Source organism: Antechinus flavipes, chromosome 5 (assembly GCF_016432865.1).
Source record: "Antechinus flavipes isolate AdamAnt ecotype Samford, QLD, Australia chromosome 5, AdamAnt_v2, whole genome shotgun sequence".
NCBI lineage: Eukaryota > Metazoa > Chordata > Mammalia > Dasyuromorphia > Dasyuridae > Antechinus > Antechinus flavipes.
Window position 1 is genome coordinate 13638719 of NC_067402.1, and position 15785 is coordinate 13654503.

The following is a 15785-nucleotide window of genomic DNA, read 5'->3' on the forward strand; positions in this document are numbered from 1 at the left end:
CCCCGGCACCTTTGGGTCCAGGGCCTCCGGCTGGCCAGCACAACGCTCCCCCGACCCTGACCTTCCAGAGTTATTAAGCAAGTCCTAGGTGGGTTTCCTTTGAAAATATGCTGGGGGTAGAGCACAGAATGTCTCTAAAATTATTTCCCCGACTTCTCTCTTCCCCAGGACTTTACATCTCTTATACATACCAAATAATATCTTCATATGAAACCATGTTATATAGAGTGGATCAAGTGATATATGTAAAGGGAGCTAAAATATATCGTATATAATTTGATTTTCCTGCCTCTATCGCATTTCAGCTCCTTCTCTTCCTTAATTGCATGGTTTCACAATTCCTAAGTATTTTACATTTCTGATAGTCCACCAGCTTCCAATCTGTAAGTAGCAACATGGGGACAACTCTCATTGGCTTCTTCTTTGGATAAATATGAGCCACTGGATTAAGTCTAGGTTATCCACAAAGGCCAGGCCATTCTGAAAAAGCCATTTCTAAGGCCAGGAATGAAGCCGAGTTGTAGGTGGCAGATTGATCCCTGAGAGGTGCCACAAAATAGAAAAGACCAAGGCTGGTCACCCCTGAAAACCCCAAGGAAAGCTAAGAAAATGCTTCAGGGGTGCCCTCTAGACTGCTGGGATCTCTCGTAGCTGCTTTACCAACAGGCTGGGGTCCAAGAGATCAGGGAGGAGATTTTTGGGCAAGATAAGCTTTTTTGTTGGTTTCAGTTACAAGAGAAGGGCAACTCTTCTCCAGTTCCCTTTGGGACCAAGATCAGAGGCTCCACTGAGAGACCATACTCAGAAAGAGGCAGAAAGTGCTGGGGGTACTCCTTCCGCCCCCACCCACCCCCGATGAGATTCGATGGAACACAGACAAAAAGGCTCGCAACGTCCCTGACACACTGGCCACTTACTTAGACTGGGTCTGCTTGGTGATGTTGCGAATGGTGGCGCCTTCCTTCCCAATGATGGCTCCAACGAACTGAGTGGGGACCAGCATGCGGAGAGGAATGTCGTTCTGGTGGTTCTGTCCCGCGGCTCCGGGGGACCCCTGCCTCTGGGGTCCCCTATGACCATAACCACGGCGGGTCGGCATGACTGGAGAGTGCGGCATGGGCAGGTCGGCCAGCTCATCCGGGATGTAGGCAACTTTCAGGGTGTACCCCTCCAGCTGAAAGCCATTCAGCTTCTCGATCGCACTGCGACACAAACAAATGGACACGGGGCGGAGGGGCAAATGAAAGGAGAGAAAGCAAGCCGAAGGTTAAGTTTAATGGCTAAGGACCAAAAAACTTAAGTTTTTTTATTGCAAAATTTTACAGAAGAGACAAACTCCAAGCTTGAGATTGTATTTTTATTCATTTAAACAGAGCAAAACAGGGTAGAGGGAGAACCAATATCTAAGGAGAAACACACAGAGATGCTTTATTCCAAGTGACTCAAAAGTGGGGGTCGTTTCCTCTACCAAAGCAGCTGACAAATCCTCTAATCTTTAGTGAAATGATGTCATCAGTCACAGAGACTGGAATATTGAGCACCCTGTCAATAAGCTAGGCTGAAGTGATCTTGGGAGGAGACGCAGTTTCCATCCCTGGGCCCTGTATCGAAGGCGTTGCTAGCACCTTTTGTATTATAACTGGCCTAGGCTGAGAGAACCCAACAGAAGAATAATGAGCAATTTTGGCACCAGGGAGAAGCAGGGCAGAACAAACTATCCAATTAACTTTGTGATCTGTGATGTAAAAATAATATGTTCATTAAGGGGGATTAGTTACTGTCCTGGAGGTACATTTGGTTTCAACTAAGATCATTTGTTTCTTTGCTAATGAAGTGGACATTGTTATATTTCTGTTGCTTCTCAAATTGAGTGCTCAAGGTTGCCCAACTCTTGTTATGGTTCTGGAACCCAAAGCCAATCTACGGGGGGAAGAATTCAGCCTACAAGGTCAAAGATCTCCCTGAGAATTTCTTTACTTACTAACAGCAAAGTGCATTAAGTAAAAAGATTGAGTCTATGCTCTAGATGATTTTTTTTTTATTTCAACACCAGTTATCATCTGGGTCAATAACAGCTGAGGAAAAGCCAGGAAATTAAGTCAGAAACAAGTGGTTAATGTTAGTCCTGAGAGGAGCCATTAGGTATTCTGTTCTTATTCTTACCATGACTTTTCTGCTAACCTAGAAACTTCACCTTTTTGATATAATTTAGAAAACTGGGAGGAGTCCCAAGAAACCATCTCTGTATGATTTCCAAGAAGAGGAGGTTGGGACAAAAGGCAGGGAGAAGGAAGCACTTGAAGCATTGTTCATGTCTCACAACACACGCAATCACAAAAAACAGCCAACACAAAACCCCAATCAACTCTGCCCCAACATTACAACACGGCCCCAACAATGACTCCCAACAAGACTTCATGCGACATTCATGCAGATACATTTTCCTCTGTTACACCATTAAAATAAAGAGGAAAGGGACCAGACCTGGGATTTTCCTGTTCCAGGGAAATCCCAGGTGAGCACACTCCCTCTGCCAATGCAAATCACCACTGCCCGGCACATTCCATCTGAGGCTACCGCCTGGAATGTTGGGAGAGGAAGGGTCTTTGTCTAAGATTCAGAGCCAGGACGGGACAGAGGCAGAGTCCGAATTCAGAGCTCCCACGCCAGCTGTCTCGTCCCTATTCACGCTGCCTCTTTCTCCAGAACCAGACGAACACAATCAAAAACTCCAACAAAGCGTACAATTCAACCCTAAACAAAGGCGCCGGAGTCTTCCTGATGACGGTCTGAGGGCGTCACGGGGGCTCAGGTCTTCCCGCTGATTTACTCTGCCGAGCTGGGCCTTGGAATTATACCAGAAGGCCCAACGGGGCAAAGTAGATCAGAGGTAAGAAGGGCGATCTCCAGGAGCAAAGCAGACTGTGGCTGAGGGTGGTGCTGGACTTACTAACGCTAGACTGCTAAATGTCACTTGGAATAAAAAGTTAGAGGGGAGGGATGGGGGGAAGAAGTGTCACTGGCATGTTAGCCCAAGTCGGGCAGGCACCAGAAACATGCATCTCAGAAAGCCAGGTCTTGGAAAGCAAGCAGAGAGGACATGCGTGTCCCGAAGAGCGGGGCCCCAACACTGCCTCTTCCTTCTGCCCCGTCACCCACGGGTGGGACGGTCTTAAGTCTCTCCTTCGGGAGCAACTGGTCCTCCTCCCCACTCAACCAGAGGCTCTCAGAGAAAACGTCCCACCTCGAGTAAGGTAAATAAACAGGAGAGCCCAGAACTAACCCGGCACTATACGCTGTCCACGTCCGCCAGAAGGGAGCGGGGACGGCATTTGGGACAGACCGGCCTTCAGCCCCGAGTCACCGTAAGCTCTCTTTGAAAGAGAAAGAGCAGAGGAAGGTGTTCCTCGAGGAGGCTGCGGCTCTGGCTCCACCAAAGAGAGCAAAGATCAGGGAGCTTCTACCTCACCCTGCCCTACCCAACTCTGCAGTTGGGACTATTCGCTTCACCAGCCGTGGTCCTGAGGGCGAGTCCACTCCAAGCATGATGAGTATTTCCAAAATTACATATATGTGTGCGTGTGTGTGTGCGTGTATAGACATGCAAACACACATACACACACATAAAGATAAATATGGCTCAGATCAACTTTCGTGGGTAAAGCAGGCCTCCTGTCAGGCTAGGTGAAGGAGAAAGCATATTTATCACAAAATCACAGGATCCCAAAGCTGAAAAGGGACAACAGCAGCCGTTTTTCCAACCTGAGCCCAAAAAAGCTTATCTCTGTGACATCTCCTTCTGATCTAGGTGAGCAAACAGTTATTCACACGTCACCTAGGCCCTGTGGAGGGACAGATCTGAGCAAGGCATTGAATGCCAAGAAAAACCAGTCTCAACTTGTTAAGTTTTATGGATAATTTTTAAATATTATGGTGTGCCTGCTTTTAAAAGATTTTTTTTTCTTTTGGGGGTAGGGAAAGAAAAATCTGTGCATACTGCAGAATTATATTTGACCCCAGTTCTAAAAGCATACCGATCTGGTGTAAATAAGTATTCCGATACCAGGAACAATAAATTCCAGGGACAGGACATTGTTTCTCTCTCTCCCCTCCCAGGTACCCCCTGAGACTGCCCCAAATTCACTGAGGTTAGAAGAAGCCTCTAAGTTAGAGGAGGGATCTGAGCAAACAAGCATCAGCCATCAGTAAGCTCCATAATTTCACAGTGACCCAAAGGAGAGCATGCACGTGGCCAGCGTTAGCTGACAAGCTAAGTCTGCAGCACACCAGAGTCGTAGACTGAGGCTGAATTTCTGAATGTGAAGAAAATGGCTGAAACTCAAGCTTTGCAAGCCTAATGTTCCATTAGGTTACTTAGTGTTCTGTTAAGTGTTAAGTTTTTTAGCAAGATTTGCTGCTAGGCCCAAGGAATGTTAGTAATCAGCTCGTTAGGAAAATCATGTGACTTTTCCAAGCACAATCATGTTAATCAGATCATTGACAAATATATGAAATAATATGACATCCAAGGTTAGACTTTCATTGGTCAACACAGCAGATACTGAAAACATCCTTCACATTTACCATTTCACTTGATCCCCACAACAACCCTGTGAGGTAGGTATTCCAGCCAACTGTCCATTAGCCAGGGTGGTTATCCACTTGGGAGATTATCCAATTTGCAATGCCCCCAATTCCCTGCTCTTGGATGCTTTTACTGCACCAGTTAAAAGGGAAGTTACCCATTTTGCTCTTTTTTGAAGTTCTGCTAAAAGGTGGAATTTTTTAAAGCACCTTTCTGAGCAGAAAGGGATCTAAGAACTCATCTAGTAAAGTCCCTTCAAAGCCAAAGGAAAATGGGCACCAAATGAAATGATTAAGTTTAGAGAGTGAAAAGTTGGATGACTTGAGTGAAATTACCAAACTTCTACCTAGAGTACTTGAAGGTTTTTTGTATACATCTCAGGAAAATTTTAAATGGAAGGGCAGAAGGACAATTTAAGATCCTTCCATGTTATATGCTATGAGCCACCAAACCCAATACACAATGAGCTGGAACCTAACCACATGTTAGAAAGGGCAATGACACCTTTCTCTTCGAGAAGCTGCTATTGCCCGGCCATGTAGATATAGTTTGACATGTCCTCCATTTTTACATAAGTAAAAAACAAGCAAAGAATTCAAAGACAACGTCTCATTTGAGCACTAAAAATCAGAAGCAAGCTTGGAAGCTGGCGTCTCCTCTTCTGTCCCCTCCATCCTCAGTCCCTGGTGGGCTCTTACTGCCTCTTTGTTGTTTTCTTTTTTCAGTTCTCAGGAATCTGCTAAATTGGTCCCTACTGGAGTTCCTCTTGTTTTATCAGACTCTTTTCTTGAAATTATAAAAGATTATTTTGCATTTCGGCATCATCTACATAAGTCAAGAAGACCCTATCAATTCCTTATCTAAGATATTAATAAAAACTCTAGTATATATGGAGGACATCACAGAAAGTCATCTTAGAGGTTGATGACTCCTCGTTTGTACTGAGTCTAGAGACAGCTGCTCACTTCCATAACAGTGGTCAGCCAGGTCCACATGCTCTGAGTCAGACAGTAATATTAGGCAGGGACCTTCCTGAAATGGGCTCCCATCAATCAACTGCTTCCCATCTGGGTTCCTGTCACCCCCAGAGATGGAAATGAGGGGTACATCATTTGTCCTCCACTGAGAGATGTGGGACATTGTCTTTCCTCCTAGATATTTGATTAGTGGTCTTCAAATCCTGCTATATAGCAACATAAAAGCAAATGTTGCAAGGTTATCTCCCTAGCCCCTCTTATGGAAAAGAAGGACTTTTCTTGTCTCCTTTTCTAGTCAACAGGGACCTCTCTAAAGTAATGTTAGAAGAAGGCCTCCTGACCCTATGATATGAGTCATCACTTCTTAAGTAGAGAAAAATATTTGACTCTTTTCTCCTTATAACATGGCTTCCCAGTCATGGGTCTAGATCAGTAAGGCTTTCCTAATCTATAGGCCATGGAGGCACAGGAGGGTGGGATCTTAGCCTTTCTGGTAGGTCAAGCCTCAATCTCTAGGTCCAGGCCTGTCAAGGGAACAGTCTCTTGTCACACAACTATCAGTTGCTGATCTTTGTGCCTGTTTTCCTGAGTATGATTACATTATTTCCAGACAACCCAGCACATCTCTGAGGTGAGCCTCAATTGTACTTTTCTAGGTTTGAGCACAATCATAAATTTAGAGCTGGAACCACCTCATTTCTCAGAGGATCTCACGTCAACAATAACCAATCCAACTGTCAATGTTTCTGCTCGTTCCGTTGGATCGTAGATCTATATAACTATAATTTAAACATCTGTCTGACTGAAGTGGAGGGGATGAAGGAAAAGAAAAAATGGGGTTTCTCTGTGGAATTTGGAGATAAAGACATTTCAATTCATAAATCTACCTGCCAAAAATACATGCAACCATTTTTTAAACTAAGAGAAACTTAATAAAATGACAGATTTCCAATCAGTATTTATCATTGTTAAAGTCAAAAGTTCTGATAGCATTTAACAAAGAAAAATCATACATTTTGTAAAATATACATACATATATACACACAATATCCATATATATACACTTACATATCCATATTAAATATATATACATACATATATATATAAACACAAATAAAATATATGCAACATTACTGTCCTAATGATGCCAGTTAGAGAGACAGAGGAGCGCCTCATTAGTTTAGCTGGCTATACTTTGGCCCACAAATATGGTCCAGCATCTCTGAAATCTCAAGGACTGATCTAGTCACATTTTTCACAGTTAAAGACAATGTGATCAATGTGAACTGATATCTGCATCCATGAGCTTTCAGGAAAAAGGTGGGTATTGGCAGAGGGCAGCCTCCATGTCATTCATCATCTTCATCCTTGGCACCCATCTCCCTCCCTTCCTTCTCCCCCATTGCCCACCCCCAGATATTAATGGTGTAACTAGAGCAAAATAATTTTATTGAAATTAGTCAACCAAGTGAAAAATGAAGTGGTACAGAATACTTACAGTCTCGCCTGCTCCTTGCAGCTGTAGGTTACATTGACCACAGCAGTCTCAGTATCAGTGTTTACTAGAGAATAAGAAAAATACACAAGAACAACCAAATTAAAATTTCCTCCTACTGCCTTTCTTTGATCAATTTGAAATCAAATGAGTTTAAGAGACACACACCTTGCTCACAATTCTCCACCGACCCATACTGAGCCAAAACACTGTCCAGCACCTAGGAAGAAGAGAAGACAACAATAGAGATTGGTTAACCACTGGGTGCTTCTTTGAGTTGTTAGAAAAAATAGAAATATGTTTTTAATTGCAAAGCAAATTATGCTGGCCAAGAGCCAAACGATTAATTTGGGTCTTTGATCTAAAGAATTATAGGAAGGACACCATGAGCGAGTACATGTTTCTCTGTGTCTTGTACATCCCTGGATCTCTGGCTTCAAATCCATTTCACGCTGGCTAATCTAGGAGCAACCACAGTATGGCAGCTTTATGGAAGTCCAGCTGCCTTGTTTCTAGGGGTGAGGAAGAAAGGAGGCCACATTTTCACACAGATACTCACATATAAACATTTTTTCCTGGCATATAGTTATGTGAAACAGGAGCTTGAAGAAGCTAAATTCAATACTATCTTTTTATTAAAAAAAAAAAAAAAAAAGAAAGAAAGAAAAAAACAAGTTCCTCTTTAAGAGGGAAAAAAAAACTTCCTTTCTGAACAAAGGGACAGATATAACTTAAGAGATTAAATTCTAGAGAAGATTTAACTGAGATAACAAATAGAGATACCAAAGGACCCTGGGCTAAGATATAAGATAGGTACTAGAGAAAAAAGGTGAAAAATTCTCTTCTCTATTGCATTCAATACATGGTTACAGTAAATAAAAGGGGAACTGTAGTTGCCTTCTGGAGTGTCTCTAAGACAGTGAGTCTCAGAATCTGATATCCACATAGCTCTAAGGCTCCAATCTTCTACCTATAGACTTGAATACCTGACCTGAACAAAGGTTCTGAATTCAGAATCTGGAGCAGACGCTGATGAGAATACAAGCCCTTTCTATCTCCTCCTAGTATAGGAAGATTTTCTCTCCCTTCTTTTGTGAATTTTTGTAAAATTTATATTAATTTTTAAATTTTCATAAACATTTTTCTCTTTCCCTACAATTAAGGAAAAGGAAAAAAGAAAAATACAACCAGTTCTTTTTGTATAAAATTGTTTAGCTCTAGTTAATATTACTGATGTGTTATTAAAATTGAAATTTTTTAAAATCAGTCATTTTTTTTAGACAGAAGCTATTATAAGATAAATATTTTCTCCGCAGCTACTTGTCTAACTCTCTAAACTTCTCTTTATTCTCCTGAGTAATTTAATATAAGCTTAGGAACTTCAGTCCTACTATACTCTAAGCAGGGACCATGCTTCTCTGAGTAGATGGTTACTCTACCACTAAGTTTATTTTTATCCCTCAAGCTTCTACTGACAAGATAGAGGTACATTTCCATGATAAAATCTTCTGACTTCAAGACACATCAAATACATGTATGCAGGACAAAGCAGTAAGGAATAAACATATTGTGATATGTAACTATAATGGACTATTTCTGTGCCATGGGAAAGGAATAGAATGAATCTAAAGAAACATGAAGAGACATATGTGAATTGAGGCTAAGTGAACTAAGCAGAACCAAGAAAACTATACCCAATGACAACAGGGCAAATATAACAGGTCAACAGCAACTAGATTCACGTGAAAAAGGGTCTAGTGATGTATTCTGTTATGTTCCCTGGTTCTTCAGCTGCCATTCCAAGGCAAACACTTCTTATAAAAATTTAAAATTTCCTCTAAGGACATTTATCTTCTATGTTATCTCCTACTTGTTTATTTAATAGTTCCTTTTAAGGCTGTTGGTAACCAATGTGAATTCAGTATCCTGAATTTTTCAAAGTAAAAGGTGAATTTTATCAAGTTATCGATTTATAGAAAAGAAACTATTTGTCAATTTCCACATGGTCAATTTCCTTGGGGGATGGGGTGGAGGCTGAGAACACCTGGTCGGCAATAACTGGGAGCAAAGGCAAAATTACTTGTAGGGTTCATTACACTTTCATGTTTTATCTGAGATCACAACTACTGTTAAAAGTATTAAATAACAGAGTTTACTTCGGACTTTGACAAAAAAAAAATCTAGAGCAGCAAATTACTGAGTCTGGTATTGTTTACCTAACTCTCCCTCTCTTTGTAGCCTGACCACACATGTGGTCTGCACTGTAATAGGCCAGCAAAACTGATCTTGGAGACTGCCCGGAGGCAGACCAGCCACGACAAACAGGCAACCCTAGAGGGTCTCAACTCAAAATGGAGAGAATGAATCTCCCTACAAAGCAAAGCTCATTAAAAAGCTCAATGCAGTTCTTTATGCAGTAGATTATATCTAAGAAAAGAGTTTGGATAGGAAAAACAAAAAAACAATCTAAATTTTAAAAATATAAATGCAACAATACTAACATTTATTTCATGCTTTAAAGATTGCCGTGCTCTTTCCTACAAAAACAAACAAAAAGACAATAAACAACAACCAAAGGTCACTCTTCACTGCCCTTTATTAGAACAGCAGGAAATGTCCATCAAAATCTTATCATGTTAATGCTTAAAATCACCAATTTTGATGGGAAGAAACCAGATTATTCATCCGGATTTTGTCTGATCTCTTATTTGATGTTTTTGTTTTTGTTTTTAAAAAAAAAACAACAAAAGGGGCCTATTCCACTTAAATTAATTCATTTTAGAGTTCTTTATTTTGTTAAAGGGGAAAAAAGCACACAGGGGAAACACAGAATCTTAAATGTTTCCTGAAAGCAATTGGTTCATTCATTAAGAATTGTCTTCTTTGATAGTCAGAGAATTGCAGAAAATAAATAATTCTTTCTGAAATGAGCTACAATTGTTGTTGCCAAATGCCACTGACAGAAGTAAAGTCTTTCCTAATTCTCCTACTAAAAGCTTTCATAGATCACCTTAATTTTACCAAACTGACACTGCACAACTTGTTTCACTAAACTAATCTAGTTTTTAAAAAATGGAACCCGAGTTGTAAAAATCTCAAGAAGCAGAAATACACAGTGTGAAGGACGGGGAAAGATCCATTCAGAGGCTCTCCATTTTATTTATATTCACCGCACATTTTATAAACCAAGGGATAATGAATGCCGTCATTTCCCAAACTGTCCTGTGGATGAAAGACTTGTAGTCCTTCAACAACAATTAAGAGTTACAGTCTTTAAATGAAATGGGCACAGGAAATTGTACAACTTCTCCTTTGAAGCCAGAGATGGAGTACAGAAGGGCTCTTCTAGGAAGCTTTGGGATTTGTCTGGATAGGATCTGACATAGGACACAGTGCCAGATTTCATGTTCCATGTTACTCTAGTTCACTCAAACTGCTAGAATAACTTATTCCTTGTGACCATCAGAGACTCTTTTTTAAAAAAATTATTAAAAGGGATTAATTTCTACAGAGAAAATTAATTAAGGTCACAGAAACTTAAAATTGAACTGTGAAGGTCATCTATTTCAACCTCTTCCTACAGATGAAGAAACCGAGGTAAAGAAGAAACTCAAGTTATTTATCCAAGGTTAGCTAGTTGATGAAGGGCTAGAAGAAACCAGGATTTTCTGATTCCTGGAGAACAGAAATCTTTCCACTAATTTGCTCATTATCTGTATCACATGAATCTGGCCTCTGCCCTCTTTGCCTGTGACTGCTCTCTCCACACCCCTAGTCAATAAATTATTTTCTGTATTCTTGAAAAAAAATCCCACTTCACACTCGTCTCTCTTACTAGAACTGATCCTTGGCCTCCTCACACCCACATCAGAAGCTCCAGCAAAGGTACAGGACTTTCCCCTAACTTCTCTGGCTTTTAGCTTCCTCCTCTGTAAAAGGAGGGAGGTGGACACAACAAAAGCCAAAGGTCTCTTTCAGTATCAAATGTTGTCCTAGGTGAAAATGCCCATTAGATGGAAGCCCAGAGAATCCCACGATCATACACATCCTCCTTTGTGACAGACAATGTCTCTTCCAGGCTAACCCTAAATGTCTCCAAGGGGCTGGAGACATGCACAGGATCTTAGAATCATGGAATGTTAGCTGGAAGGGATCTCAGTGGGCAGTTCTTTCATCTCTATTTTCTAAAGTAGGAAACAATCCAGAGACTCCCACAGAGCCCAAATCCGAGGCTTTTTCCATACAATGGTGTGGCTGTGAGTCAAGGATCAGTGATATTTTTTAGGCACCCAGCTCTAAGTGGGAAAGAGGTGGCAGCTGAGAGCCAATCCTCAACCCTGCTCTCCTCCCGGGGGCCCCTCTTCCAAAGCCAACAAAAAGAGCACAGTTTTGCTATTGAGATAATTCTAGGATGTCTATCACCAAGCTAGTTCCAGCCTGTACTGCTTTTCTCCAGATGGCACCAGTGCCAGGAGTGGTCCTCGGTGCCTCCTTCATCCTTTAGCCTCCAAATGTGCATAGCTGATCCCTTCCCTTCTTCTTCCCCTTTGCCCTACAGCATTCTCCAGCTTTGGATAATCTGTAACCCTTCCTTGACAAGGATATGGCTGAACTCCAAATTACATGGGTGTGGGGGGAGAGAAGTTCCTAAAAACTTGTGTAAACTGGGGTCTAATAACTAGAGACATTCAATGGCTGCTCAGCACAGCTGGGGTGGGGGAGGGACAGAGAAGAGACTAGGAATTGGGAAGAGAATGTTTAAAAAAAAAAAAAAGTAAATGGAGAAGCTGGATCAGAAAGATGGCTCCCCACTCCGGGGAAGAAGGCAAATGGAAAGGGACTTGGAAATTCAGAATTAAGGAAGTCTACTATTAAAAAAAAAAAAAAAAAAAAAAAAGATTCCCTATTCTCCTCGCCTTCCTCCCCATCATTTAGGAATTTGAGTAAACAAACTTTTTTTGAAAATCCAGAAGAGGGGAGAGAGCCACTGAGCCCAGAGAATGCCCTCTTGCCCATCCCAAGTCCCCTTTAGACCCAATCACACTTTGGTCAGAGATTGACTGGAGTGAGAATTCTGATTGGGATGGGAAGTTCGTTTGAGACCCTGACACCCCTTTGGGAAAAGCAAATCTAAATGGAGAGACAGAATTTAGCCAGTCCCAAAGAGCAAGAAAAGAGGGTGCACAAATGGAGGTGGCAAGGATCCTACAAGGTCCTACTGAAAATCCTCTCTCCTGCTGTAACCAAGTTCAGCTGAAGTCTGATAACATCATATAAACGCTATGTCAGGATGGCAGCCATGTCCCTGGGACCCGACTTGCAAGGAGCTGCTGGTGGTGTATCAAGCCCTAGAAATCTGTGTTTACCTTTGGTTTTCCTTTCATCCTCCCAACCCATGTGCAGTCCATGCCCACAGTGGGGGAAGAGACAGACTTGGTAATCCCACTATTCTCTCTCCAGCTATGGGGAGCTCAACACCAGAAACAACTCCTTTCTCACTGGAAACCAGCTTCAAAATTAGGAAGGATAGCACTGATTGGGGATGAAAGGAAAAATCAACCTATCAAAGCACTGGAAAATAGGGTTTTCTTGAAGCTCCAGCTACTTAACAGATTAGAGGTCTCCCCCACCAAAGAATCTTGGGCTACCTGTAAATTTATTAGTTCCTTTGTGCTGGAAGGAAAGAAATGAAAAGGCCAAGAGAAGCACCCTCTCCCACAATGTGACCAGCTGGAAAGCACTGGTTTGGGTCTCTCTTCTTGCTTGGGGCTCCCTTCTCCCAGATTTAAAAAAAAAAAAAAAAGTTAATTACAGAGAGAAAGAATACAGATCAGGATCAGGAGGGCCATTTGATTTTGGCAACAATGATTAGGAGCCTACAGGCTGAAGATACCAGCAATACTGTAGCCAGAAGCCCCCCCCCCCCCCCAGGGCCATATAGACTTTTCTAAAAGCCAGACTTCGCTTACACACTAACATGGAAGGCTGTGCAAACATCTAAAATGTCACCCTGCCTGCAGCACAAAATGGAGAACTTCACCTGGTGGCCACAAGGGTGACTAACAGGCTGAGAAGTGGTTTTCTTTCCCCTGAAACATCGACATCCATTTCCTTGTAACTTTTGTCTTTGGTCCTCCCTCCCTGCTCGAGCCAATCCTAGAATAGGATTTGAGCTGCCCCCAACTGGGATGAATCACCCAGGGGCTCGGGATGGCTTCTCCAACCAGAGATGGGGCCATTAAGGCACTTTGCAAAAGGAAGGAGAAAATAGGGGAGACAGGCTCCAGGGCAAATCTGCTCCCCACCCCAAGACCACTGTGTAGGTCCCCTTCCTCTCCATCCAATCCCAATAAATAAAATGGGGAAGAAGAATTCCCTCTCCCTCCTTAATGATTTTAGCCAGGATATTAGCAGCTTTCTAATCTCAGGGAGAGATCCACTGGTTCCACAACACAGATCCATCTTAACCAGGAGAAAGAGACAAAGTGGAAATGAAATGTGCCCCAACATTTGCATACAAAGCCCCAGGTCAGTAAACTTAATTTCAGGCTCCAGGGCTTAGGAGGCAGGGTGGGAAAGGGAGAGACTTCTGGCAGGCCCTCATACTTATTACCCAAGACAATGACCCCAGCCCTTCTAACACACATGGCTAAGTAGCTGCTCTCAGGGTTCAGGAGATGAGGAAGATTTGTCTTTCTTTTCCTTGCCTCCTTGTAGGGTCAGATTTCTGCACCAGCTCCCCCAACTCAAATAACATCTCAGAGTGAGTCTTAGAAAACACCTCCAAGATTTTTTTAGACTGCCTTTAAAAATGATCTTCAACTTTCCTGCGTTTACTCCAGCCCCTCAACAGGGAAGGCTACAAGGAAGGCTGATTCAGGGTCTCACATCAAGGCTTTAGGTACTTTTGGAATATTTGAGAGAATATAAAGGAGATATGGCATTTCAACATTTTCTTTTCATTCCCCACAAAATAAATGATCAAATAAATATACTCCCTTAAGGGTAGCCTTTATTCTTAAAAACTTGAATACAGGGAGAAATTTTGGTGATGTTGAAACAAAATATGTCAATAAAATTTTGTTTAAAAAATTGGGGTAGTTTAACAATGAAATGATTCAAACCAGTTCCAATTGTTCAGTGATGGAGAGAGCCATCTACACCCAGAGAGAGGATTGTGGGAACTGAGTGTACACCACACCATAAGCATTCTCACTCTGTTGCTTGTATTTTGTCAGTTTTTTTTCCCTTCTTGATCCAATTTTTCTTGTGCAGCAAGATAACTATCTATACAAATATTGGATTTAACATATACTTTAACATATTTAACATGTATTGGACTACCTGCCATCTAGGGGAGGGAGTGGGGGGAAGGAGGGGAAAATTTGGAACAGAAGGTTTTGCAAGGGTCAATGTTGAAAAATTACCCATGCAAATGTTTTGTAAATAAAAAGCTTTACTAAAATTTAAAAAGAGAATACAAGCACAATATTTTCCACATAAAAATTTTAAAAATCTAAGATTTTTCACAAGAAAAAAAAATTGGGGTAGAGAGATCAGTTCTGTTTTTAGCATAAACTTGGACAAATTTCAATCCCCAAGGAAAGAGGGAGAAAGTTAGACAAAGCTTTCCTTTCTCATCTGTAGGATTTTCCATGTAGGATTTACATGACAATATTTCATTTAGCTTTCAGCTTTGTATTTACCTAGATCTTCAGACTAGATCAATCACCCCATGAAATACCAAGAGTTCCAGTTTGCTCCTTTTCTCACATAGGCACTGATGGAGGTGGGTTAATAGACTTGGGAAATAAATGTTTAACCTATCCTCAGAAACACTGAGAAAAGGTCCCAGGAAGACAGGCTTTGAAGTCAACAACATCCATCAAATCGGTCCCCATCTCCATCAAAAGATGGCTTTTCAGCCCATGACATTACAGATGTTACTTAATCACCTTAACTACAATTACCTTAATTTTGTTCAACTTGTCTGCAAAAATCTCTTTCAAAGACAAAGGAGACAAATAGCATTAGGTCTGTCCAAACAGGTTCACACTCTGTGGGTATAATTCTCATTCTTTTTTTTTTTAAATCAAATTCAATTATCAAATATCTAGTGATCTAAGTGCCCACCCTTAACCTCCCATCTTCCCATGAAGAATAGAGGAGTCTTCCCTGGCACTCCCCAATGAGATCCAGATATGAAGTACACTATAAAGAGCAGAGTGGGGATGAATTTCTTTTTACCCCAAGATAACTGGCTGGTGCGATTCTTCACCCCCCAAAGATGCAGCTTTGTTACCAAAAAGAATTTTTTTAAAGTTTACAAAACCTATCCCCTATAAACCCTAAATATTAAACTTCCTACCCTAAACTTTTCCCCATTTATAGGCACAGCAAATTCCTAAGCAAATAACTCAATAACAATCATTTTAAAAATCTAGATTCCAGAAAGCCACACAGCTTTCAGCAGAAGTTCAAATAACTACTCTTACCCCCTCAACCTCCAGGCTCCCTTTTCCAACTGGCATATTTTCTAATTTTCCTGGCCAACAGAAAAAAATTCCAAGAAAGTATCCACCAGTGGTTAGCCACCAATTATCCCTCCAAATAAATTACTTTGTTTAAAAAAAGAAGAAAAAATCAATCACTAATCCCATTTCCAGATGAGATACTGGAAACTCCAAAGAACTAAGCTATCTTGTCCCTAGTGGTTCAAAAAGCTAGT

General features: G+C 41.4%; 1 protein-coding gene across 1 annotated transcript in view; it reads right to left on the reverse strand.

Moving 5' to 3' along the window:
• The window catches only part of IGF2BP3 (insulin like growth factor 2 mRNA binding protein 3), a 103161-nt gene that overhangs the window by 30428 nt on the left and 56948 nt on the right, over positions 1-15785 (reverse strand). Inside the window, exons 4-6 of the mRNA XM_051961487.1 lie at positions 7226-7277; positions 7061-7124; positions 918-1202 (exon numbers count right to left, since the gene is read on the reverse strand). Of these exons, the coding sequence (XP_051817447.1) occupies positions 918-1202; positions 7061-7124; positions 7226-7277 (401 nt within the window). The remainder of the gene's footprint in view (positions 1-917; positions 1203-7060; positions 7125-7225; positions 7278-15785) is intronic.